The sequence below is a fragment of the Corythoichthys intestinalis genome, unplaced genomic scaffold (genome assembly GCF_030265065.1).
Source record: "Corythoichthys intestinalis isolate RoL2023-P3 unplaced genomic scaffold, ASM3026506v1 HiC_scaffold_23, whole genome shotgun sequence".
Taxonomy (NCBI): domain Eukaryota; kingdom Metazoa; phylum Chordata; class Actinopteri; order Syngnathiformes; family Syngnathidae; genus Corythoichthys; species Corythoichthys intestinalis.
Genome location: NW_026651592.1, coordinates 9,504,684 through 9,530,374, shown reverse-complemented (window position 1 = coordinate 9,530,374; position 25,691 = coordinate 9,504,684). Strand labels below are relative to the sequence as shown.

Sequence of the window (25,691 nt, the reverse complement as noted above, 5' to 3'; positions counted from 1 at the left end):
GTAACTAGAATTTAAAAAAAATGACTAATTCACTGCTTTCACTCAAAAAACCTTTAGATCTTATTTAAAAAAAAAAAAAAAAAAAAAAAATATATATATATATATATATATATATATATATATATATACGCCTAAACATGCCTTTATGCTTGATAACACACATCACTTAAAAGTTAGGATTTTTTCCCACGTTTTTCAATTGAATTTCTATTTGTGTCAAGCCATTTTTAAGTTCTAGTTAAGTTTTAAGTTAGTCTAAACTGTAAGTCCTGATAGGATTTTGAGTTTTTGCACTGTTCAAAATAAATGTATGATACAGGCTGTATTGGAGCACATTAGGGACTAGTGCTACTTGGTGTTTTATCCAGCAATGACTACTGAGCTAAAATCGATAGTTAGCATTATTGAGTTTTTATTTGACACCCCCATCACTCCACAACGCTATGTTATGTTAAAGCCTGTATGTAAGACACGTTAGCCACGCATCGAAAGTGGTCTTAATTAATTGAAACCTAGTCCTCCGCAGGGCTAACGTAAGATGAGCTAGTAGTGACAGTAACGTTAATCTTATATATTAGCGCTTAGCGCTCTTTATTAGCGCTTAGCGCTCTACTGCTTTAAGATGGCGGCTGTTTGCTAACGCTGCCCAGACGCGGCCTAGTCTGTCATGTTCATCTAGTTCAACATACATGTGATCTCTATGAGACTCATCAGACGCTAGCTGCAACTAACGTACGTATGGGCTAGTATTTAGCAACGTCGGCATCGTTTGTAGCGGTTGTTGGCTGCAGTAAGTTTTTTTTTTTTTTTTGCTTCTTCCTCTACGCACGTGACATCAGCGCGTTGTCCCGCATTAAAAGTAGTCCGAGCAAAACGTGATGCTTAGAGCTGTCAAAATAAACGATTACTCGAGGTGAATAAAATTACTCGGATCAGTTTTTAAACTCGAGTTACTCGAGTTGCTCGAGTATTCGTTTCAGCTCTAATTTATTGTCATAATAAACAAATACAGTACTCATGTACTGTATGTTGAATGTATATATTTGTCCGAGTTTTATTCATTTTTTTCTTAATGCATTGCCAAAATGTATATGATCGGGAAAAATTATTGGAAATGATTGGAATTGAATCAGGAGCAAACAAAAAGCAATCGGATCGGGAAATATCGGGATCGGCAGATACTCAAACTAAAATGATCGGGATCGGATCGGGAGCAAAAAAACATGATCGGAACAACCCTAGTATATATATTATAGATAGAATAAGATATTACCGTTCATTTCAAAACAAGCAAGCCTGTAGCCTGGAGAGGACACCGGTGAGTGTGTGTGGAGCGGGGAGGAGGGGCATGTCACATGAGTGACACAACCAAACACTGCTACGAAGTAGGCTGAAAACACGTACAATAAGAAAATATTACACATTGTGAACATATGACGCAAACTATGGCGCATTTTCATCTTGTTCTCGTCTCGTCAGAAGAAAACTGGCACTCATCTCCCTATTCCCAATAAAAACCCCTCTTAATGTTTTAGTTTTAATAAAATTTGTAAAATTTTCAATCAAAAAATAAACTAGTAGCCCGCCATTGTTGATGTCAGTAATTACTTACACATTGCTCATGGGTGCTGAAGCCTATAAAATCAATCGCATCCAAGCGCCAGCTGAGGGCGGCAAAACTCCATAAAACACAATTAACAAGCAGTTGACTGTACTGTCATTTAAATCTGTCTGAGCTGGGGGAGTGCGTTAATTGCGTCAAATATTTTAACGTGATTAATTTGAAAAACTAATTAACGCCCTATAACGCGATAATTTTGACAGCCCTAATATTTAAATGTTCAGATATTAAGATTTGAATGAGGCAAAATAACATGCTTTTTCTCTCAAAAATATTGTTATAATTATTTGTTTCAGATGTACTGTAAAGTCTTTTTTCAAACTTAAGTCTTGAAAAAGAGGGGGTCGGCTTATAATCAGGGCCGTCTTATATTTGGGCTAATACGGTACTTATTTATTTATTTATTTATTTTTAAGATTCACCACACTGCTCATCTCGTTGTGTTTTCGTCTTCCCAGACACATTTTTAGCTCGTCACGTCATCGTCATGAGAAGTATTGTTCCTCGACGGTATATTTTCTTTACTGTCATTGTTGATGAAAACAACAATGGCTGGAAGGCGCAGCAACTACACTAAAAGGACATATGAACTCGTTGGCTGCCATTGTCGGTGGCGGACATCCAATTTAATTAGAATGGGAGAGTTAGGAGTGATTTCATATTGATTAATTGTAAAGATAATAACTGGGAGTGATACTAAACAGAACATATTTACAGTTTTTTTTTTAAAGAGACCCTAAAGGGACATAGACAGAAATAAAATAAACAATCTGGTGCGCACCAGAAACAATTTGGTGTGCACCAGCTTGTTTTTAGTGCGTCCCGAGACAATTTAATGGTGACGATGTGCAAGCAATGCACAAATATCTGTGTGGTTGAGTCCAAAATTTGAAGTAAAGCTCAATTAAATTGGTCATCTTAACCACCTGGATTTTTAGCAACTTAGCTTCAATATATTCCATATTAGGGCTGTTTTTTTAGGCAGTTAGCATCTAAATTGTTCATCTCCTTTCTGAGCTTGAAAGAGGGGGAAAAATATGCTGGAGGACCAAAAAAAGGCAGATATTTTTAGCTTGACTTTTTTTTCAAACCACCTTTTGTTCCTTATCAGTGTTTGATTACATGAGTGTGTGGTACCTACATAAATACACACCCTTCTATGAAAGAATTTGAACAGTCAACAGAAGTCAACATGTACATTCAGTGGAGACAACATTAAGGATACCTGCACTTAACCTCCACTGACATCTGAATGCCACATTTTTTTTGGTTGTTTTTTGTTTTGTTTTACCTTTTACATACTTTAGCATTTTTCTTCCAGGACATTTTCTAATTAGCATTAACTCTCTCAGGGAAAATGGTAACTACAGTGGAAAGTTGGTAAAGAGTTGACACTTAAGACCGTTGACTCTTTATAGGATAAATGAATGTTTTTGGTCATATAAAAAAATTAAAAATATTATTATTATTTTAGATTTGGCTTTAAATGTTTTGCAAAACAAAGCTCCCTACATATATTTTTTTCCCCTGTCCACTTTTTCGGCACAGCTCACACACTTTGACTGATTTTCACCATTCCAACTTCGAAATGTCCCTAAAATTCACATGAAATGGTATTTCTTTGGATTTTGCCAATTTACGGCTGTAGCAAAAACAGGTTTTTCGACAAAAAAAAGCCTCATTCGTTTTCAACGGCAAAAACATTGAAATTTTCAAATTTCAAAATATACTCTCATCCTACATTTTTAAAAAATCCATTTCACATAATATACATTATACACATTTTTTAAAAATCCGGAAATCAAGGCACACAAAAGTTTACAGTTTTTGCCAAAAAACGACTCAAATTTGACAAAAACATCCCCATTTATTTCTAACGGCCCCATTCATTTTCAATAGCGTACCACAACACGTCACTTTTGCTCCTTACTATTCATGACGTTAGCAACTGTTGCTGGGGGGGGGGGGGGTGTCAAGCTCGCATTTGTCCCTCATGCTAGATGCATATAAATAGTGTACGAACAAGGTGTTTACTGAGCTAAACCTACCAATTCTGTCCGAAAATGATGTCCCTGGTGCCAAATTCACTGGTAAAGATGTGGAAGAACATGCAAATGTTCAGTTAAAGAGTCGGCTTGAGTGTCGAGGGCTGAAAAAGATGGGGAAAAGAGACGACTTTATCCAGTGGTAGCTTTTTTATCGACGCCTTTTTCTTGTGTGCATTGCCTTACGCCACTGACAATGATATTCTCCTGTTTCAGCAAGCTATCCTTTTACCACGATATGCCCTGTCTTTCTTATGTATTATATCCTCTGTTTGTCTTACGTCTCTGACCGTTCTTGGGGGTCATTTATATTAATATTTTTGTGTAGCGATCGCAAATGCTACTCAGTGACAGCCATCGAACACTTTTAATGTTTTCAATAATAACAAATCTTAATTCTATTGATTTATTTACACTTCCCCCTTACTAAGGTTGTTTCTTTACAACAGAAAAGGTAAGCTGTTATATCTAGAGCCTACTTGTAGCCATGAACAGGCTTACTATACAAAAAGACCAAGCTCAAACATGGCTAATTTATTTAAGTAACCCAAAAACTTCAGGAAATGACCTGTAAGTACTCAAAAATTAGTAAAGAAGTGGTCTAAAATTGCCAACCATTGAAGACGATAAACATCAAATGACTGACTGCGAATGCTCATCTTCCAGGGGCCGTTTACATGGTATGGAGCCCCTAAGGTGACATGGAAGAAGAAAAAAAAAAGTTGACGTTGACAAAAAAAAAAAAATTGTGCCCCTAATGGGACACGAAAGATTTTTTTCTGTCAAAGCAAAAAAAAACACAAAAAAAAACACGAAATTTAAAAAAAAAAGATCTGAGCAAAAAAAAAAAAAAAAAAAAATGCCCCGGAAAGAAAAAAAGAAAAGACCCGGAAGTAAAAAAGAAAAGTTGAGGTTGAAGCAAAAAAAAAAAAAAAAAAATGCCCCGGAAAGAAAAAAAGAAAAGACCCGGAAGTAAAAAAGAAAAGTTGAGGTTGAAGCAAAAAAAAAAAAAAAAAATGCCCGGGAAAAAAAAAAAAACACGAAAGGGAAAAAAAATAATAATTGCCCTGAAAAAAAAAAATGAAAAAACACATAATTCCACTATTTTATACGTGCGTTTTGCAGGTAAACAATGGCAACAATGGGGCGGGATCACCCGTGGAAAAGCACTATATAAGTATAACACCATTTACCACAAGTTAATTGAGTTTTACTTTGGAATAGGCCTAAAATATGATGACATAAGATCAATTCTTGATATTAAGCACGGTTTCCAAATAAGCAGAAGACATTTGAAGTGAGTTTTAAACTCAACCGGACATTTTCGTCGGAAAACATTCTGTGATTTGGCGGTCCTTGTTGACTTCATTCGCTTTCCAAAACTCAAACTGACCTGGAGGCACAACTATCTTCCAACATTTTTTTTTTTTTTTTGCTTTGATGTTAACTTTTTTTTTCAAAGTTGTGTTTTTTTTTGTTTTTTTTTGCTTCGACGTAAAAAAAAAAATAAAAATAAAAAATCATTTGCTTCAACCTCAACTTTTCTTTTTTACTTCCGGGTCTTTTTTTTTCCGGGGCATTTTTTTTTTTTTGCTTTGACAGAAAAAAATCTTTCATGTCCCTTTAGGGGCACTATTTTTTTTTTTTTAACGTCAACTTTTTTATTTTCCTCTCTGTTTTCTTTTTTCTTCTTCCATGTCACCTTAGGGGCTGCGTAACATGGTGACTCTCCGAGAAGACGAAAAATTTCAAATGTGCATCTACATGGTTTCGTTTCCATTCGAACAATGTCGCAATTCCGCATGAAAACGATGTAGTATTCATGCCAGGCCCTAGGGGGCAGTGCAGATTTACAAGGTGACAGCGAATGATGCATTTTGACCCCACGGGGCTCCTCAGCCCGGAAGAAAACATGCCCGCCCATTCGAAGCAGTGGCATTTTCCTTTTGCTCCAAAAGGCACAAAAATGGAAACATTCAACATACTTAAATGTAAAAATATTATTAAAACAGTAAATTAAAGCCGGCGTTCCGCCATTTGCAGTTTTTAATGTTAAATAGCACCGCTGCACACGCCCAATGTGACGTGTACGAGTGCTGACGTTATCGTCGCGGGTCCGGCGCGGCAGTAGCCTTTGATATGCATGCGAAGCAAGCCCCCCTTATTCCCCCGCAATCGAATTCTTCCACTTTCGAGGCAGGATTCAGAATTTTGCGTCTTCGCCGACACCATATGCACGCGAGGCGAGTCCGCAACTCAGTCATTGCGTCTTTGTGTCGCAGAGTCGCCATGTAAACTGCCCCCCAGTGCCATGAACATTTGTTCATTCCCCCCTCAAAGTCAAAATGGATTGGACGTCTAGTGTCCTCAATGGCAGCCAATGAGTTAAGAAGGAAGTGACCCGAAAATGCCCGAAAAAGAATACGAAGTGACAAAAAGTCTACAGGAAGTGACCATCGGCGGAGTTTGACTTTTGTGGCAGGGAGGGGCAAAAATGTTGATGACCCCGAAACGCAGGGTCAGCAATAAAATTAACTTAGCAAGGTATATACTTATGTAGTAGCTTAGCCCATGCTCGTACACACTGGCATCCCAGCTGTGTGTGTGTGTTTTTCTGTCTTGCCAAGTGTAGAAGTAGAAGCTGCATCCTTTTTGACTGAATATTCCAGCCAGGAACATTTATAGTAATACATTGAAAATGAGCGTTTTTTTGTTTCCTATCATTTTTGAAGGGAATTCTAAATCAGGCTGCTTGGGACAGTTATGCTTTTGGCTAAGGTCGTCATCCATTGAATATGGTACGTCTAGTGGTGACTCTGTTGTACAATTGACGATTTTGGCGGTGCTCTCCGGCTTTTCATGGCCCACAGCTTCAATCCTTGGTTCTCGTTCAGTAGTTGTTGTCGCTTTTGAAAGTTAAGGTTTGAAAAAATTACGTATATCCATTTTGCCTCTTCTGTCCTCAGGTCACTAAGGTGCTAGTCAGATGTTATGTTTGAAAATAATTTTGACCCATTTTAAAACTGTTTTTTTTTTTTTCATTTGATTCATTTTTGTTGATTTATTGCTGTAAAACTTTTATGGACTAAGATTTTACTAATATAAGATTTTAACGGCAAAGTTTTAATTCTAAGATTCATATATTGGAAAGTCAATTACATGCAATGACATTTTTGGCCACCGGGTGGGGGGGCTATAACCCCATCTGGCCCGCCCTTTAATTTCTGCGTATGGATGTGACCTGAAATAGCATTTTCTTGTTACCTTGTGGACTGTTTTAGGTACTTTTGCTAGCGTAGCAACTTTTCCTTTGATCTTTTGGTGAAATTGACCATTCATGTGTGCTTTCAGATTTCAGGTTCGGGAGGCGGCCTTCCTCCAGTCAGCACGCTGACCAACATCCACAGTTCACATCACAGCCACCAGCAGACGCAAAACCTCATCATGCCGCTTTCTGGGGTCATGGCCATCGCACAAAGTAAGACCTTTCGAAGCCTTAACTCTATTTCCAAGCACTACTTTCACACTTTCTCTTTGGCCTTCAGGTTTGAACACGTCGCAATCTCAGTCAGTGCCGGTGATCAACAGTGTGGCGGGCAGCCTAGCGGCGCTGCAGCCAGTCCAGTTCTCGCAGCAGCTTCACAGTCCTCACCAGCAGAGTCTGGTGCAACAGTCGCCTGCTCACATGAGCCAGCAGCCCTTCATGGCTGCCGTTACACACTCGCACAGTCAGTAACAAAACGCCCCAAAGTGATTTTTCTTGTTCCAGAATCTACAATCCAACTTTTTGTCTCCCCGCAGTTTATCCTCACAAGCAGGAGCCTCCGCAATACTCGCATCCGTCGCGTTTCCCGTCGGCCATGGTGGTGACGGACGCCAACGGAATCGGGACGCTCGGTTCCATGTCGGCCAGCAAGACGGTCAGTTTCAAAAACTCTCCACTTCCTGTGCCTACTGTTCACTTCCTGTCACTTTGTTCACCTCGTGAGCACGTCGCTAACCTCTAATGTAGGATAGAACAGGGTTGGTTGCCTCGCTTGCTATAACTCTGCCACTAGAGTGTGGAGTTGCGCAATATCTTATGAAAATAAATAGAATAGATCTAGCTCAGTGGTTCTTAATAGGGTTGTTCCGATCATGTTTTTTTTCCTCCCGATCCGATCCCGATCGTTTTAGTTTGAGTATCTGCCGATCCCGATATTTCCCGATCTGATTGCTTTTTTTTTTTTGCTCCCGATTCAATTCTAATCATTCCCGATAATTTTTCCCGATCATATACATTTTAGCAATGCATTAAGAAAAAAAATGAATAAAACTCGGACGAATATATACATTCAACATACAGTACATAAATACTGTATTTGTTTATTATGACAATAAATCCTCAAGATGGCATTTACATTATTAACATTCTTTCTGTTAGAGGGATCCACAGATAGAAAGACTTGTAATTCTTAAAGGATAAATGTGACTTTGTATATTGTGACTAAATATTGCCATCTAGTGTATTTGTTGAGCTTTCAGTAAATGATACTGTAGCCATTTAACTGTTCTGCCCAAATTCATGATGGGAAGTGCAACCATGACTGTGCGTAGTGGCACCAATTGATATATCTTCTCTGCGTTGGGAAGTAACATAGGGTGTTAAGAAAAAGATCAACTACTTCGTTGCTTCTCCACATTGCTTCCCACGATATTTCTAATTGTTGAGAAGAGGGATTGTAAGGCTTTAGCCAATTAAAAAAAGGCTCCAAAAACTGCCAAAATTCACTCTACTCATTTTACGATGCCTTTTAGCTCTATATGTAGGTAAAACTGTGCCATTATAGATTGAACACGACAATGCGTGAGTATTTTAACGTGATTAATTTTTTAAAAATTAATTACCGCTGTTAACGCGATTAATTTCATAGCCCTACTTTAAGCCAAAACTAAAGACTCTGGATGAGTGTAAGACATTTTGTTTGTAACGTTAAATACAATTAGAAAACGATTTAATTAAAAAAAAAAAAAAAATTTTTTTAAGTCATGTCCGGTATTTTTTGGCCGATTCCGATACTTTGAAAATGACGTGATCGGACCCGATCGATCGGGACATCTTTAGTTCTTAACATTGTTAAAGGTACGGAACCACACGAGTTTCACGGGTTTATTCACCGAATCGTTCGGAATTTCATAATAAAGCCATTTTTTTAACGAATTAAAAACTTAGCAAGCTAGCATCTACATTTACATGGTGACTCTCCACGAATACGAAAAATTTCAAATCTGCATTTGCATTTGCATCTCCATTTCAACAATGTCGCAATTCCGCATGAAAATGATGTAGTATTCATGCCAGGCCCTAGGGGGCAGTGCAGATTTACAGGGCAACAGAGAATGACGCACTTTGACCCCACCAAGCTCCCTCAGCCCGGAAAAAAATATGCCCGCCCACTCGAAGCAATGTCATTTTTCTTTTGTTCAAAAAGGCACAAAAATTGAAACATTCAACATATTTATACAAAAATATTATTAAAACAGTAAATTAAAGCTGACATTCCACCATATTTGCTGTTTTTAATGTTTAGTAGCACCGCTGCGCACGCCCAATGTGACATGTACGAGTGCTGACGTTAACGGCGCGGTCTCGCGCCGCAGGAGCCCTTGATATGCATGCCGAGGAAGCTCCCTCAATCCCCCGCAATCGGCTTCTTCCACTTTGGAGGCAGGTTTATGAATTTTTTGTTTTCCCCTTCCGTCTTTGCCGACACCATATGCACGCGAGGCGAGTCCGCTACTCAGTCATTGCGTCTTTGTGTAGCAGAGTCGCCATATAAACTGCCCCTAAGTTAATTCTTGTTCAAATTCCTTCCAGATTTTAGATTTACTACAAATAATTTTGCCTTTTGCTGTTGATTTTCATGTCGGAATATGAAATGAAACTCAGTTAAATTCACAGGAGGAAGTCTCTTCTGAAGACGGTACACAAGAAAGCCCGCAAACAGTTTGCTGAGGACATGTCAACATAGCACATGGATTACTGGAACCATGTCCTATGGTCTGATGAGACGGGCGGGCTTTCTTGTGGACCGTCTTCAGAAGAGGATTCCTCCTGGGGTGACAGCCATGCACACCAATTTGATGTATGGTCTGAGCACTAACAGCCTGACCCCCCCACGTCTTCAATCTCTGCAGCAATGCTGACAGCACTCATGTAACAAGTCACATGACACTTTGGAAGGAAAATAACAAGCAGTACTCAATTTGGACATTTAGGGATGTACGTAGTTTCTAAGGGGTGTATTCACTTTTGTTGCAAGGGGTTTAGATATTAATGGCTATATTTTGAGTTATTTTGAGAGAAAACAAATGAACTATATTATATAAGCTGCACACAGACTACTTTTCATTGTGTGAAAGTGTCATTTTGTCAGTGTTGTTCCATGAAAAGATTTACTTAAATATCTGCAGAAATGCGAGTGGTGTACTCACTTTTGTGATACACTGTAACTTGTAGTGTTAGCGTAGCATCCGTTTTAGCATTAGCTTTAGCATGGCGAGTATCCTCTGAAACTCTCACTTGTTTACATCTTGTCGTGACGCCCCGGTGGGTTTAATTATCTGAAAATAATGTACTGTTCTTGCCGAGTGTGCATAATCATAAAAATAAGTGCTGTGTTCGTTGGTTTGGTAGCATTAGACCTAATTAATTCTTTAAGTCACTGGTTATCATTGTAAATTTGAAGCTGTTGAAGCATTTTTATTTTATTTTTTTAAATTTCATAATCTACATGCTTTAAAACAAAATATCGGCCTCAAATATCGGCTTACAAATCGGCTTTGGATATCGGCAATCGGCTAAAAAAAATTTTAGAAATCGGCATTAGCATTTGTACATTCCAAATTGGTCGACCTCTATTCTTCACCCCCTTCACTGGCAAATATTTTGGAACATTATCGCCACCTACACTTCTGGAGTACGGAAGTCAATTGTCACCCAAAACTCACTTTTACGTTATTAACTGTTTAAATGGCGACGACATGTAGGAGCGCTTTCAAGATTTCCACTCTGGAAGGCGTTTTAGAATTTTTGCCACATAAACGACTGAGAAGTTTTTGCCCCAAAGATGTGTTGATGAGAAGAAATCGTGACAACCAGCCCTGTTCTCTCTAACATGATTACTATATTTAACTGTGGGTCATCGCAGGGATTATGCAAGAATTTGACCAACAGTTTAATCAGGATGCTTTTAAACACTATTATAGCCTTTAGATACATTATAGCCTATTGTTTTATATTTATAGAAGGGGGGGAGGGTATTTTTTTTTTTACCATTTTCTGAAAATAAGATCTCTAAATGATGATGATGATGTTATTGTATTGGGACTTGGGAAATTCTGTTTATAGTAGTTTATAGTATAAAACCACTTTTTAGTTTATTTATTTATTTACTGTAACTCAAAAACCTCAATAAGAGATAACAATCATTTCTGGTCTCATTAGTATTTTATTTTTTTATTTTTTGGAATTAACATTGTATTAAATTAATATTTGAAAGGACTTCTGAACATGTTTCTGAGTATCTGTATTATCTCTATAAAAATGTTTTATATTTCTAATCAGGAATATTGTACATGGTACAGTATAGTAAAATTATGATTATTTGAAAGTTTCCATCGATAATAGACTAGTTTGATCAATTGATTTTCTTGAATGTTTCTTTGTAAAATGTGATTTTGTTTTGATCAAAATGTGGTCTTTAAACGCTAATAGACTGTATTAAAATATTTTTTAGCTTAAAGATATTTAATTGATAGATGCATAGACTCCATAGTAATATTGATGGGTCAGATTCCACCTTCACTGCGCCACGCCATCAAGTAGGGGGCCATCCCACAATCCGCTTCAGTTATTCGCAGTCGGTCGCAGCGACACATGCAGCGATCCAACGCCGGATTTAGGTTGAAAAAGTACAAAAGCTTTACCGCATACAAACAGGAAGGATTGTCTCGGGAGTGATTTGTTCAAGGATTCAAGGTAATTATTATATTTTTCGTTTTTTCACAAGAATTCTCAACGTAAAAAAAGCTCTCTGTTGTAAGGCTGCCGCCACATTATCTAACAGACTAGCAGCAGTCTTTAACATATTTATGTGAAATAAATGCTAACTGCCTGTTTTTTTGCTCTTTTAACAAAGAATCAAGACTGTTATACGTCCATATCTGTAAAGAGTTCAGGGATTTAAGCATTTATTCACAAGGATTTTCAACGTAAAAAGCTCTTTGTTGTAAGGCTGCCGCCACATGGTCTAACAGACTAGCATCATTCTTCTGCATATTTACGTAAAATAAATAAGATTCAAGACTGTTTTACGTCCATATCTATAAAGAATTCAGAGATTTAAGCATTTATTCACAAGAATTTTCACCGGAAAAGCTCTTTTTACATAATGCGGCTGCCACATTGACTAACAGACTAGCATCGTACTTCGACATATTTACGTAAAATAAATTCTACTTGCCTGTTTTTTTTTTCTCTATTAATAAAGAATCGAGACTGTGTTACGTCCATATCTATAAAGAATTCAGGGATTGAAGCATTTATTCACAAGAATTTTCGCTGAAAAGCTATTGTTTACATAAGGCAGCCGCCACATTGACTAACAGACTAGCATCGTACTTCGACATATTTACGTAAAATAAATGCTAACTGCCCATTTTTTTGCTCTATTAATAAAGATTCGAGACTGTTATACATCCATATCTATAAAGAATTCAGGGATTCAAACATTTATTTACAGGAATTTTCACCGGAAAACCTCTGTGAACATAAGGCGGCCACATTGACTAACAGATTAGCATCATACTTCGACATATTTACGTAAAATAAATGCTACTTGCACGTTTTGTTTTGTTTTTTGTTTTTAACCAAGAATTGAGACTGTTTTACGTCCATATCTATAAATAATTCAGGGATTTAAGCATTTATTCACAAGAATTTTCAACGTGAAAAACTCTTTGTCTGTGATTTCACTCGGTCACGCCAACAATGCAGGCCCCCATTAATCGTCCCCGTGTCCCGTCAATATCATTATGAAGTCTATGATAGATGTCTTTATAATAACAAAATCATGTTGAAAAACTATTATATTTGTAAAATATTCCTGTTAACTTTGGTTTAACGAATAGACTGATGGATGGGAAAAAAAATCTTAATTTTGATCAATCTCCTAACTTTCATCAACAAATGTATTTTTTCTTTTTATGTATTGTTTTCAATAATATTTTTTTTGTTTGCCAATTTCTCTTCTATACATTTACAACTATTTATTCTTTTACATTTCCCTTTGTGTTTCAATTATTCCATTAACATTATTTTTATTGTTGTTGTCCTAGCTCATTTCAGATATTCAGTCCTTAATTTCTCAATGAATATCACATGAGTCACAATGAAGACATGCACTACACGTGTTTTGCTACAATGGCGTGTTGACTTGTTGACTTCCTGTCATACATTAGGAGGCTCCGGTAAACAAGATGGTGCCGCTCGGGGGTCTCTCCTGGGTAAATACTGTTTTCTTAGTCCAGTAAATACACGCATACACATGCACTCCTCCGTCCTTTCATTTCCTGTCCAATCAGCTTCTTGTTCCTTGGAGCTGAACGCACGTTGATTGATGGCGTGAGGAAATGAGGCTCTTAATCCAACTTCTCAAGCTTGGTGTCATGCTACAGTTGATAGCACGCTGCACAAGTAGGGACGAGGGGGGTTTAAAATTGGCTTCTTTTTCCAAGTTCCTTCATACTGCTCCCTAGTTACCGAGGTGTGCACATTTATGCAACCTCACGGCTACATTTTATGTTCCTGTCTTAAATAAACTTGTTCTTTTCAATGAAATTGCACCAGCGGTGTGAAACTTTATGGTGCCCTTCAGCGGGACGTTGAGTACATTTGCCAACTAGGGCTGTGGTCATTAATCCACGTATTGACAACTAATCAAATACATCAACTATTTTGAAGGTCGATGAACCGTTTAAAGACAATGTTGACCTAAACGTTTTGCATATCTTTCATTTTTTAATCTTAGTAGTAAGTTTTGGCTTGTATTGTTTTCATTTTTTTGTTTTTTTGTGTTCATTCACATTTTTTAATTTAAAAAAAAAGAGGGGAATTCTTCTTTTTTTGTTATTATATATTTTTTATTATTATATTGTTTTTATTTAAAAAGACCAAAGTATTCTCTTATCATATTTTTTTTTACATTTCTAATACATTTTAATATAAATTGGTTATATATATATACATATATATATTTTTTTGCCTTTTTTTAATTGAAAAAAGTGAAAAAGTCCTATATGCCCTATTTTTATTATGTCTTTTCATAGTATTTTATTTTTAATTTAAAAAAGGAAAAAAGTATACTTTTTTTCATCTTATCATTGTTATTATTTTTTAATTATATTTTTCATTATTTTGTTTTTCTATTTAAAGCAAAAACAGTAAATATTCTGTTTATTTTTATTTTTTTTATTTTTTTGAAAGGAATTTTGTTTTTTTGTTTTCTCTTATTTATGTAGTCTGCAATCTTTCATTGACGATTATAGAAAATGTATTCAAATTTTATTTTCGCAAAAAACATGACATGCTAGGCCCGATCTAGCCCCTGGCTGCGAATTTGACAGTTTATATATAGGCCACCTGAAGTAGGGTGTGTAGACTTTTTTTTCCAAAATCCACTGTAAACATCGGACTGTGTTGAAATTGATAGTACTCCCTAATCCCTTTCAAAATAAAAGCACTTTTGATAAAGCCAAAAGAACAGTATGAAGCATAGATTTGACTGAGAACTCTTCCTCTAAAACATCTTTGTTGTCCACGGTGCGTTCACACGCTCAATTTCCCACGCTGAGCGAGGACGAGCGCTGATGGCTCCACGCCGAGTGACAGATGGGGGGGGGGGGCGACGTCCTGCCTGGCCCAAAAGGGAGGTCTTTAGTCCAGTGCCTACCGTGAAAAAGCTCTGGGTCGGAACATTTCAACTCAATTGATGCTGAGACACTGAAAAATAAAGTCACATGTATTAAGTCATTTTTAGGGGAAAACTCAAGCACAATCAATACAAAAAAAGAGTAAAATCAATCATTTGATTAGGGCAAACATTATAAAAAGCATTATTCACTATCATAACATTGAAATATGTAGTAAATAAATAATAGTACACGTCAGTGGAATAGTTGTGAGTACGGTAATAGAATAATTACAATCAAGGGCGTAGGTTTGCATAGGGACGGTAGTGACATAACACTACCAACTTTTCAGGATGCTTAAATTGTCCCCACCAACTTTTAAAGCAACCTTATATACATTATATAATGAGTTCTGTTATATATTCATTGTCTTTATATTTTGTAAGGATAGAATAGACCCTACCATTATTAAATGAATTATTTTCATTATGTTCAGACTTACATTTATTTCTTTCCACTTGCTGAACGTGCTGGTCCAATTTTTCCCCCTCAAACGCAAGTTTGATTGGCTGATGACTTGAATCACCCCCCCCATACAGATGCACACTCACACAGCCCCGACAGAAATAAAACATCCGAAGAGGAGTCATATTAGAAGTTTTTTTTCCGCCAGCACCATCCACTGTAAGTAGTGTAAAAAGACGTCAATGTTGTGGAGGTGGAGGAAACACCACTAATTTTGCTACTGAAACCCCGACCTGCATCAGAGTTAGCATAACATTAAACGGTGCGAACTTGCTAACCTGCAAAACTACAGTGGTGAGTCCATTCTCCACAAGGAACAACAAAGTCAAGCTAGCCGTCCCTCATTTGGATCATCGTTTGCATTATCAGCATTACGGCAATGCAACCCGGTGGCTTCAGAGTGCAAGTCCCTTTATTAAAAAAGACGGGGTGCTATTCAAGAATTCAAAATGTTTCTTTAAGATTTTTTGAAAACAAAGGTTTAATCGAACATTGTATCGCCTGAACCAATACACATGAAAGTTAGTATAAGTCAAAACAAATTTATTTTGCATTGATCATTTAGCCTATCAATTAATTAGCTTGATATTTGTGAGAAATGTCGCCCAGACCCCTCTTCAATAATCTGTTTGGTTTTATTAATGTCCTGTCCCCAGCAAAAAGTATACATGCAGGTTATACTGTTATATCGTCCCTACCACTGTTGAGACCAAACCTATGCCCTTGATTAGAATACATGTTAAATGAGAAATAACAGTGTGCTTAATCCTTTGTAGGGCAAGCGACTATTTTTGGTAATTACACACAAAAAAAAAACTTAAATCCATAAGGACCTATGTGGATGCCAGGTCTAAATTTTTTATTATATATACAGTACCGTATCTACAGTATACATATTTTTTTCAAACAATTATTCATTATTTTTTTATGTAAGAGGGTCATTCAGTAAATAAGGTGAATTTTTTGGTAAACGGACTTCTAATACAAATAGAAGCTTAATCACTTTTTACATCTTTTCAACGGCAGTACCTTAACTCAGGATGGGAAGGGGCGCGTTACAACAATTTGGTTGAATGAACCGCGAGTTGTTGTTTTGTCACAGCTTAGTGGGAGAGAGCAGAGCGAGAGGGGGTAGGAGGGAAGTGGATGGTGACGCTGTTGCAACGTGATGATTAGCTAGGTGGCTCGGAGCGTTAGCCTTAGTGCTGTAACCATTAATCGATTAATTCGGGTAATTTGATTAGAAAAAAGCCTCGAATCAAATTTTGCTGCTTTGAGGATATGTTTAATCAGAATAACGTAATGGTTTGTTTTGAAAGTGTTGCATTTCATTTTATTTATTTGGGTGGATACACTGCATTCTAGTGGCAACAGTGAATATGATATAACTCATCTAACATGGCTGAATCCAGCTGCTTCCTGTTAAGACCAACATAAGGTATGTTTTTGTTTGAGCTAATATGTTTGTTTATGCATTTGTTATTTTGTTTAGAAGTATATTTAGCAGTTTTTTGTGGGAATCTGCGTTTGAATGATTTGTTAAGAGCATTAAAAAAAAAATAAGGATAGCATTTAAGCTAGCGGACTTTTGCGTTACAAGCCAGTTGTTCTTTGCCTGTACTTGGATCCTCATTTATTTTTTTAATATGGTTTGAGGCTATGCTTAAGTATTTTGATTTATTTTGAAATTCCTTTATTACTCTTGTGAAATGAAAGTGCATTTCTGCATTGTTTGACGAAACACTCAGAAATTGTAGTTTATTATTTGCATTGAATGCTCTTTTGAAAGTTAAAATGAAATATTATTGCAAGCATAAACACTAGGGTGGTTCCGATCATTTACTTTTTATCCCGATCCGATCCCGATCGTTTTAGTTTGAGTATCTGCCGATCCCGATATTTCCCGATCCGATTGCTTTTTTTTTTTTTTTTTTTGCTCCCGATTCAATTCCAATCATTCCCGATAATTTTTCCCGATCATATACATTTTGGCAATGCATTAAGAAAAAAAAATGAATAAAACTCGGACGAATATATACATTCAACATACAGTACATAAGTACTGTATTTGTTTATTATGACAATAAATCCTCAAGATGGCATTTACATTATTAACATTCTTTCTGTGAGATGGATCCACTGATAGAAAGACTTGTAATTCTTAAAGGATAAATGTGACTTTGTATATTGTGACTAAATATTGCCATCTAGTGGATTTGTTGAGCTTTCAGTAAATGATACTGTAGCCATTTAACTTCTGCCCAAATGCATGATGGGAAGTGCAACCATGACTGTGCGCCATGGTACCAATTGATGTATCTTCTCTGCATTGGGAAATAACATATGGTATTAAGAAAAAGATCAACTACTATCTTTCTTCCCCACATTGCTTCCCACGATTATTCTAATCGTTGGGAGAAGGATTGAAAGGCTTTAGCCATTTAAAAAAAGGCTCCAAAGGCTGCCAAAATTCACTCTACTCATTTTACGCTGCCTTTTAGCTCTATATACTGTATGGGTAAAACGGCGCCATTATAGATTGAACGCGACAATGCGTGAGTGGTTAGTGCAGCGCATGCGTTAATTGTGTTAAATATTGTAACGTGATAAATGTGAAAAATATTAATTCTCGCCGTCAACGCGATAAATTTGATAACCCTACCTTAAGCTTAAACTAAAGACTCTGGAAGAGTGTAACACATTATGTCTGTAACGATAAATACAATTAGAAAACAATTTAATTGAAAAATATATATGTATTAAAAAAAGGCATGTCCGATATTTTTTGCCGATCCCGATACTTTGAAAATGACTTGATCGGCATCCCGATTGATCGGGACATCTCTAATAATGACTTACTTTCGTTTTGTGGCTGGGTTGAAACAAAAGCAGTTGCGAGACCTTTGTAAACAGGGGTCTACAGGGTAAAACGGACAAATTAAAAATAGTTCGGCGGGGGCTTAATGCACCATGAATCTGCTATGGCAGCAAATAGACATATTGTTCTATCAAACACGACAGTTGTTTTGGCTTAAAATACAGCAGTTTATTTTAAAGAGGGGTGAAAGAGCAGAAACTGTGTGTGTTGTGCTGTGTGTATTTGATACACTGCCAATGTGTTTTCCAATTGGCAGTGTATCAAATACTTGTTCTCCCCACTGTATATATATTTTAGTACCAAAAATAGTCATTTGCCCTAAACTTTTCTTGAATGGCATATCCATGAACCTTATGGGATGTTTATTTTAATCAAAACAACTAGAAGAAAGGCAGGAGATTCAGAGCTTCAACTGCGGATTTAAAAAAAAAATCTAGATATGTTAGGGGTGTGACGATACACGCAAGTCGCCCGTTCAGTAGGTACCTCGGTACGTGGGTCACGGTTTGGTGCGGGTTCACTACAATAGGAAAAACAAAAAGGCTTTTTTTTCTCAGATGATTTAAAAGTTAAAGTTTGTTTACCGTCACACTGTTTTATAGTGAAATCTAAAAATTTTTTTTTTTAAATGTAAAAGGTGACCAACGTTTTTTTTTAAAAGATCCGTTCAATTCCATCATTCAATACTGTTTAAACATCTTTGGTGCGAAAGATAGAATGTATAATTTAATAACGTGTAGAACATGAAAAGTAACATTAGTTACTTTGCTGAGTAACAAATTACTCTAACAATGAGTTAACTGAGTTGCTAACTCAATTACTTTTTGGAAGAAGTAATTTGTAACTAACTAATTACTTTTTTAAAGTATAATTAACAACACTGATCGTCACGTTCAAACTTCGTGCCACTTTTTCTGACATTTTTTTCCCGACTGAAACACGTGGCACCATACGCAGTTGACATTCACCTCTGAATTTCATCTGGTTTGCACCCTTCAGGAACCCAAAAACTTGATAACTGACCGCTGTTCAATTCTGGAGCATATTTCTTGGTCAACCATATTTGGCAATGTATATGAACTAGATGCGAAATGATACACTTGCCGCCATCTTAAAGCAGTAGACTTTTCAGAAAGGCTCTGTTGTAGTGAACCTTCCTAGCGAACCTAAGTAACTTTTTATCTAAAATACTCCTAAATCGGCAAAATCTTGACTTGAATCTATCTTCAAACAGTTTTAAAACTTTCACATGTCGAAAGTAGACAGAAGGAAACGAATGCAAAAACGGGAGCAATATTAACAACTTTAACAGTTGATTCACAACATTAAATGATTTCCAAACATAGCAAGGGTTACTATGTTTTTTGTTTTGTTTTTTTTTAAATGAAGAAAAAAAAAAAAACATGAAAGGTAACACCAGTTACTTTGACAAGTAACTAATTACTCTAACAGTAAGGGAAATGAGTTAATAACTCAATTACTTTTATGGAGAAATAATTTGTAACTGTAATTAATTACTTTTTTTAAGTAAGATTAATAACACTGGTCATAAAGATGCAGTCTGCAGAATGAAAAGCTATGCTGTGACGAAAGCGAAGATTTTATTCTGCCAATTTGTTGCCGAACACAATTTGCCTGCAACTAATGCTGATCACTTCTCAAAATTAGCAAAAAAAATGTTCCCTGACTCAAAGATTGCATCGGTAAGTTCATTTTATCAATTGACCTTTTTAATTTATAATCAAACTACAATAACGAACTACCTTCAAGTCAAGCTGAATTGCGAGCTGAAGTGCAGCCATCAAAATTGCCAAAAGTGCTGCTTACAATTATAAGAAAAGTCACTGTTAAATTTTAGTAATCATGATGTAGCTGAAGATATTGTTCTTTGATTGCACCAGGTTATATGTGACAATATTACCAATAAATTCTTATTTTGAAAATTGAGTTTTATTTTTGTTTCACATTGCACGTTATACAAAACGTAAGATTAGTCACCAATTTGTAAAGGCACACGTCACCATTGGTAAAATTGCCAACGGCCTCGGGTTGGTTGACAGGTATGTTTTTTACATTACTAATAATTAAAATGATAACGTGTTAATGAAAACCCAAAATTAATTAAAAAAAAAAAAATTGAAATGAGAAAAACTGAAATACATTCTGGTATTGGCGTATAAAGCTCTGAAGTTGATTATTTTTAATGTTTTGAATATCATACTAATTAACTTCTTGGCTGTCATAGACAGCACTAAACATCCAATCTTTTGTGACTGGGAGAGCTGGTAGCCATCATTTGCTTTATTTCTATTTGCTAGCATGTCATTCATTTAAGCAACAACAATTATCCAACGGTCCCTCCCAGGTATTTCCTTATCAGAACTTTATTTGGCCGAGTCCACCTTCTTCTCACGACCTTTTTTTTTTTTTTCTTTTACAACACTCCCTGTTTACCCACAAAGCCTCCATTATTGCACCTGACGCTGAGCACACCGCCCCACGGGTCACCTTTTTATCAGCTGTTTGCACCGCCATCTAGGTCCAAATAAATTCCACAAACAACTCAAAATGATTTCAATCTATTTGGTCAGGTGTGGAGGAAAAGTACTCAGTCTGTGCTCAGGTAGAACTACAAATAGGCATTCAATTTGTGTACTGAAGCAAACAAAAAAGGTGAAAATTACAACAACAAAAAAAGTAACGAATGGGGCTTGGGTTAGGGTTTATATTAAATATAAATATTGCAAATTTCAGCGTTGTTTTTGGCATCCCTATTCATTTTTGTCCTTGTCTTTTGGACGAAAATTCTTACCGAATATAAGGCGCACCCGTGTATAATGCGCACCCCAACTTTACTTGTAAAATCTAGGGGAAATTATTGTACCCGTTTATAACGCGCACCCTAATTTTAGCACCAATAAATAGAAGAATACAAGAAAACAGAGCTCGTGTACAGATACAGAAATGTCATTTTACTGACTAGTGAAACACACAAGCATAGCACATTGGTAGTTCAAAACATTACCATAAACTGACAATATTTACAGTAATAATATGATTTGACAACTTCTCCAACTTACCAGAATCTAGGAGAAAACAAAACAGATGTGACTTTTCTTTTAAAGGCTGCTGTATAACTTGCTCGTTTCATCATGATGAATAAATGTTTCTTCCATGGATTGATACAGTAAAATGAAAGTGAGAACGTAAGTCGGAAATCCTTGAGAGCTCATCGCTGTCGACACGACAGTAACAATAGGAACTATTGTTATTTGGGTTTGAGTTTCCCGAGGGACAGATATAGTTGACGGACACATGAAGTCTGTGTGCTTACGTTTGTTATGGTCTGAGTTGCGGAGCTGCAATAAACGTTGACTCAGATGAGTTCAAGAAACTAAATTCTGTGCTTTATGAAGAGTGAAAAAAGCAGAATTTAACACAGACGAAATTATTCGGCCGATTAGAGTGAACTATTACCGAAACAAAATCAGGATCATTATCAGGCTATTGGATAGCTTGCTGGTGAATTATTCCTTAAAAGAAACGGTAAGTTCAAACTTACCTGCTACTGTACGATGCCATTCTTCTTTCAGTTTCAAAGAAGACGCGTTGGCGCATGCGCAGTCTTGAGCACACACCTAATATTTTTGGGTAGATATTATCTTGTTTGTTCAAGTTGAAGTTTTTACTGATCAAAATTGGGTAGAGTTATTTCTAACCAATTTAATAACGTTCACTTGCTTACCAAAATTCTTTAAGTAATATAATTTATACAACTTTTATGGATCATAATTACTACTCACAAAAATCGTTTTTTATAGTGTATGTAAAACAGTTGCCCGAGCGTTTAAGAGGATGTTCGCAGTGCTGAAGTTGATGACAATGCTAATGCGAATGTTATGCTAACGCGATGAGTTACATTTGTGCAGTGTTTCTTAAATGGGGTTTGACCGATCCAGGGAGTCCGATGAGTAAGCTTCACGCGTTCGGTGAAGATTAAGAAACAGAGCCCTATTTTGTACGCTGACTTAATCAAAGCAAAGAGGCGTTTTATACCAGGTTTTGGACTGGTTTGCACTCCCATTTTTAGCGCTTATTCCATTTCTTTCAACTGCTAGTCCTCTAATGGAAGGAAAAATCGGTTTCCTCGGTGGAAGGTGACTCGCACTCGGTACGAGGAAGTATAACAGACTTACAGGCAGTGTGAACTGCGTAATTAAAAAAAAAAAAAAAAAAACGCGTCATTTTACGTCATGAAAATAGTATGTGGTGCAAGGATGCAACAATAAAATGAGAATGTAGACATGAATACAAAAGGAATAATGTGAAAAAAAATGAGTTTCATTTGCCAAAGTGAAAATGAACAACAAAAGGTTATTCGCAGTAAATTAGAAATCTGGAGGAAATTTGAACAGGAATTCACTTAGAAGGTTAGCTTGCTAGATTTTGAATTTGGGGGAAAAATGGCTTTATGATGACATTCCGAAGGGTTCGGTTAATGCACCTGTGAAACTCGTGGGGTCCAGTACTTTTACCAAGGTTAAGAACCACTGATTTAGTGTGTGATGATCAAAGGTGGATAGCGTAGCCAAAAACTTTACTCAAGTAAGAGTAGCGTTACTTTAAAGTAATATTACTCAAGTAAAAGTAGTGATCACACTACATTTTTGGGTCATGTACTGTAGGTACAGTGTGGCAAATAAGTATTTAGTCAACCACCAATTGTGCAAGTTCTCCTACTTGAAAAGATTAGAGAGGCCTGTAATTGTCAACATGGGTAAACCTCAACCATGAGGGACAGAATGGAAAAAAAAAGAAAATCACATTGTTCTATTTTTAAAGAATTTATTTCCAAATTAGAGTGGAAAATAAGTATTTGGTCACTTACAAACAAGCAAGATTTCTGGCTGTTAACGAGGTCTAACAAGGCTCCACTCTTTACTTGTATTAATGGCACTTGTATAAAAGACACCTGTCCACAATCTCAGTCAGTCACACTCCAAACTCCACTATGGCCAAGACCAAAGAGCTGTCGAAGGACACCAGAGACAAAATTGCAGACCTGCACCAGGCTGGAAAGACTGAATCTGGAATAGGTAAAACGCTTGGTGTAAAGAAATCAGCTGCGGGAGCAATTATTAGAAAATGGAAGACATACAAGACCACTGATAATCTCCCTCGATCTGGGGCTCCATCCAAGATCTCACCCCGTGGTGTCAAACTGATAACAAGAACGGTGAGCAAAAAACCCAGAACCACACGGGGGGGGGGACCTAGTGAATGACCTATAGAGAGCTTGAAACCACAGTAACAAAGGCTGCTATCAGTAACACAATGCGCCGCGAGGGATTCAAATCCTGTACTGCCAGATGTGTCCTCCTGCTGAAGAAAGTACATTTCCAGGCCCATCTGTGGTTCGCTAGAGAGCATTCGGATGACCCAGAAGAGGACTGGGACAATGTGTTATGGTCAGATGAAACCAAAATAGAAATAGAAATTTTTGGTAGAAACATAGGTGCTCGTGTTTGAAGGAGAAAGAATACTGAATTGCATCCCAAGAACACCATACCGTAATGTATCTACCGTACCGTACTACACCATACTGTGAAGCATGGGGGTGGAAACATCATGCTTTGGGGCTGTTTTTCTGCAAAGGGACCTGGACGACTCATCTGTATAAAGGAAAGAATGAATGGGGCCATGTATCGAGAGATTTTGAGTGAAAATCTCCTTCCGTCAGCAAGGTTATTGAAGATGAGATGTGGCTGGGTCTTTTGGCATGATCCCAAACACAGAGTCAGGGCAACAAAGAAGTGGCTTTGTAAGAAGGTCCTGGAGTGGCCTAGCTAGTCTCCAGATCTCAACCCCATAGAAAATCTGTGGAGGGAGTTGAAAGTCCGTGTTGCCCAACGACAGCCCCAAAACATCACTGCTCTAGAGGAGATCTGCATGGAGGAATGGGCCAAAATACGATCAACAGTGTGTGAAAAGCTTGTGAAGAGTTACAGAAAACGTTTGGCCTCCGTTATTGCCAACAAAGGGTACATAACAAAGTATTGAGATGAACTTTTGGTATTGACCAAATACTTATGATATGCAAATAAATTCTTTAAAAATCAAACAATGTGATTTTCTGTTTTTTTTTTTTTTTTTTTCCACATTCTGTCTCTCATGGTTGAGGTTAACCCATGTCGACAATTACAGGCCTCTAATATTTTCAAGTGGGAGAACTTGCACAATTAGTGGTTGGCTAAATACTTATTTGCCCCACTGTATGTTTACCAAATGTTAATTTTGTGGCCTACACGACGTTCATATGTCAAGCCAGGTTTTTCTGATTTACTTTACTGAAGATTTACTTTTTTTAAATTACCGAAAAAAAGTCGCTTACCTTAAAACAGGTTAATAATAATAATAATCAATTTTATATATAGAGCGCTTTTACCGATGCTCAAAGAGAGTTGAAAGAAAAGCAGCAAACAACGTGAGCAGAACCAAACAATAGGAAAAAGAATTATAACTTAAAAGTCAGTTTTTAACAGTTTTTGGAACGTAGGAAGGTCTGAACAGGCGCGGATGGCGTCAGGGAGTGAGTTCCAAAGGGAGGGGGCAGCAACGGAGAAACTATTAAACTTGAAACTATTCCACAAAATTTTAAAGAGTGTCACATTTTCACTTTAAAAAAGCGGCAGCCATTTTGTGTCCCCGAGCTTCCCGTTAGGTTGCCTTGCCCTACATTTTTATCTCACGCTTGCTGTGTTTTTCTTTATTTTGACAGTGTCCTCTCCAAGCGTGGTGAGAGCGTGTACACCTGACCTCCTCGCTGCCCGGCAACCCCCATGCATTTTTTCCCTCTTTTTTTTTCCACACTGCCTGCTTGCCCATCACCGTGGCGACGGACACCGAGTCGGCTGGGGGAAGCAAACACGATGACCCGTGTCGGATGTACGATTGGCTATTGAGGTAACGGTCTTTTCCCCGTGACGTCACGCGTACCTCCGGGTGGCAGAAGACGGAAAATCACCAAATTTTGTGGCAAGGATTGAAGCATCTTTATTGACCAAGTACGTTGGAAACACAAAAGGAATTCTTTTCCGGAAAAGGTGTATTGCGGAGGCCATATCCGACGCGACCGCACGGGGAAAATGAATCACGCCTTGGGACTGTGCGACAATCTTGACGCTTGTTGATCTGGCGGATTAGCGCCCTTACAAAGTCTTCCTGTTTGCCTTTGGCGCTCACTTGTGTGTGTATACTGTGATTTTTATTTTGGGTTTGTTGACAATCTTCTAAGGACTATGCAAATATTAAGTGCAGGAAGACAAAAAAATGAATATATACATATACTTTATACAAAATGTATATTTACACGTAGAGGGGAGAACAGGGTTGGTTGTCACAATTTTAAGTCTTTCATGAATATCTTCCCATGAAAATGACTACCTTAATTTATTAATTTATCAATCAAAGATCTCCTGAAACTTTGTGACATAATGCTGATTGTAAGGTTGCTCGTATCAAATGGGGTTGGTTCCCAGATAGCAGACAGACGTTGAAATGATGTTGAATCAACATTCCGCTCTCAACCTTATATTGTTGAATCAACGTTGACACGCGACGTTGATTTGTCATCACTTTTGCACCCTCGATTAATGTTGTTCCAACGTTGAAA

General features: G+C 37.1%; 1 protein-coding gene across 1 annotated transcript in view; it reads left to right on the top strand.

The window, feature by feature from the left end:
- LOC130911236 (hepatocyte nuclear factor 1-beta-A-like) overlaps positions 1-24,962 on the top strand; it is a 73,210-nt gene extending 48,248 nt beyond the window's left edge. The window contains exons 6-10 of the mRNA XM_057829069.1: positions 7,018-7,144; positions 7,212-7,394; positions 7,468-7,586; positions 13,168-13,212; positions 24,798-24,962. Coding sequence (XP_057685052.1) covers positions 7,018-7,144; positions 7,212-7,394; positions 7,468-7,586; positions 13,168-13,212; positions 24,798-24,818 — 495 coding nt within the window. The 3' untranslated portion in view covers positions 24,819-24,962. The remainder of the gene's footprint in view (positions 1-7,017; positions 7,145-7,211; positions 7,395-7,467; positions 7,587-13,167; positions 13,213-24,797) is intronic.
- Positions 24,963-25,691: the final 729 nt, after the last annotated feature.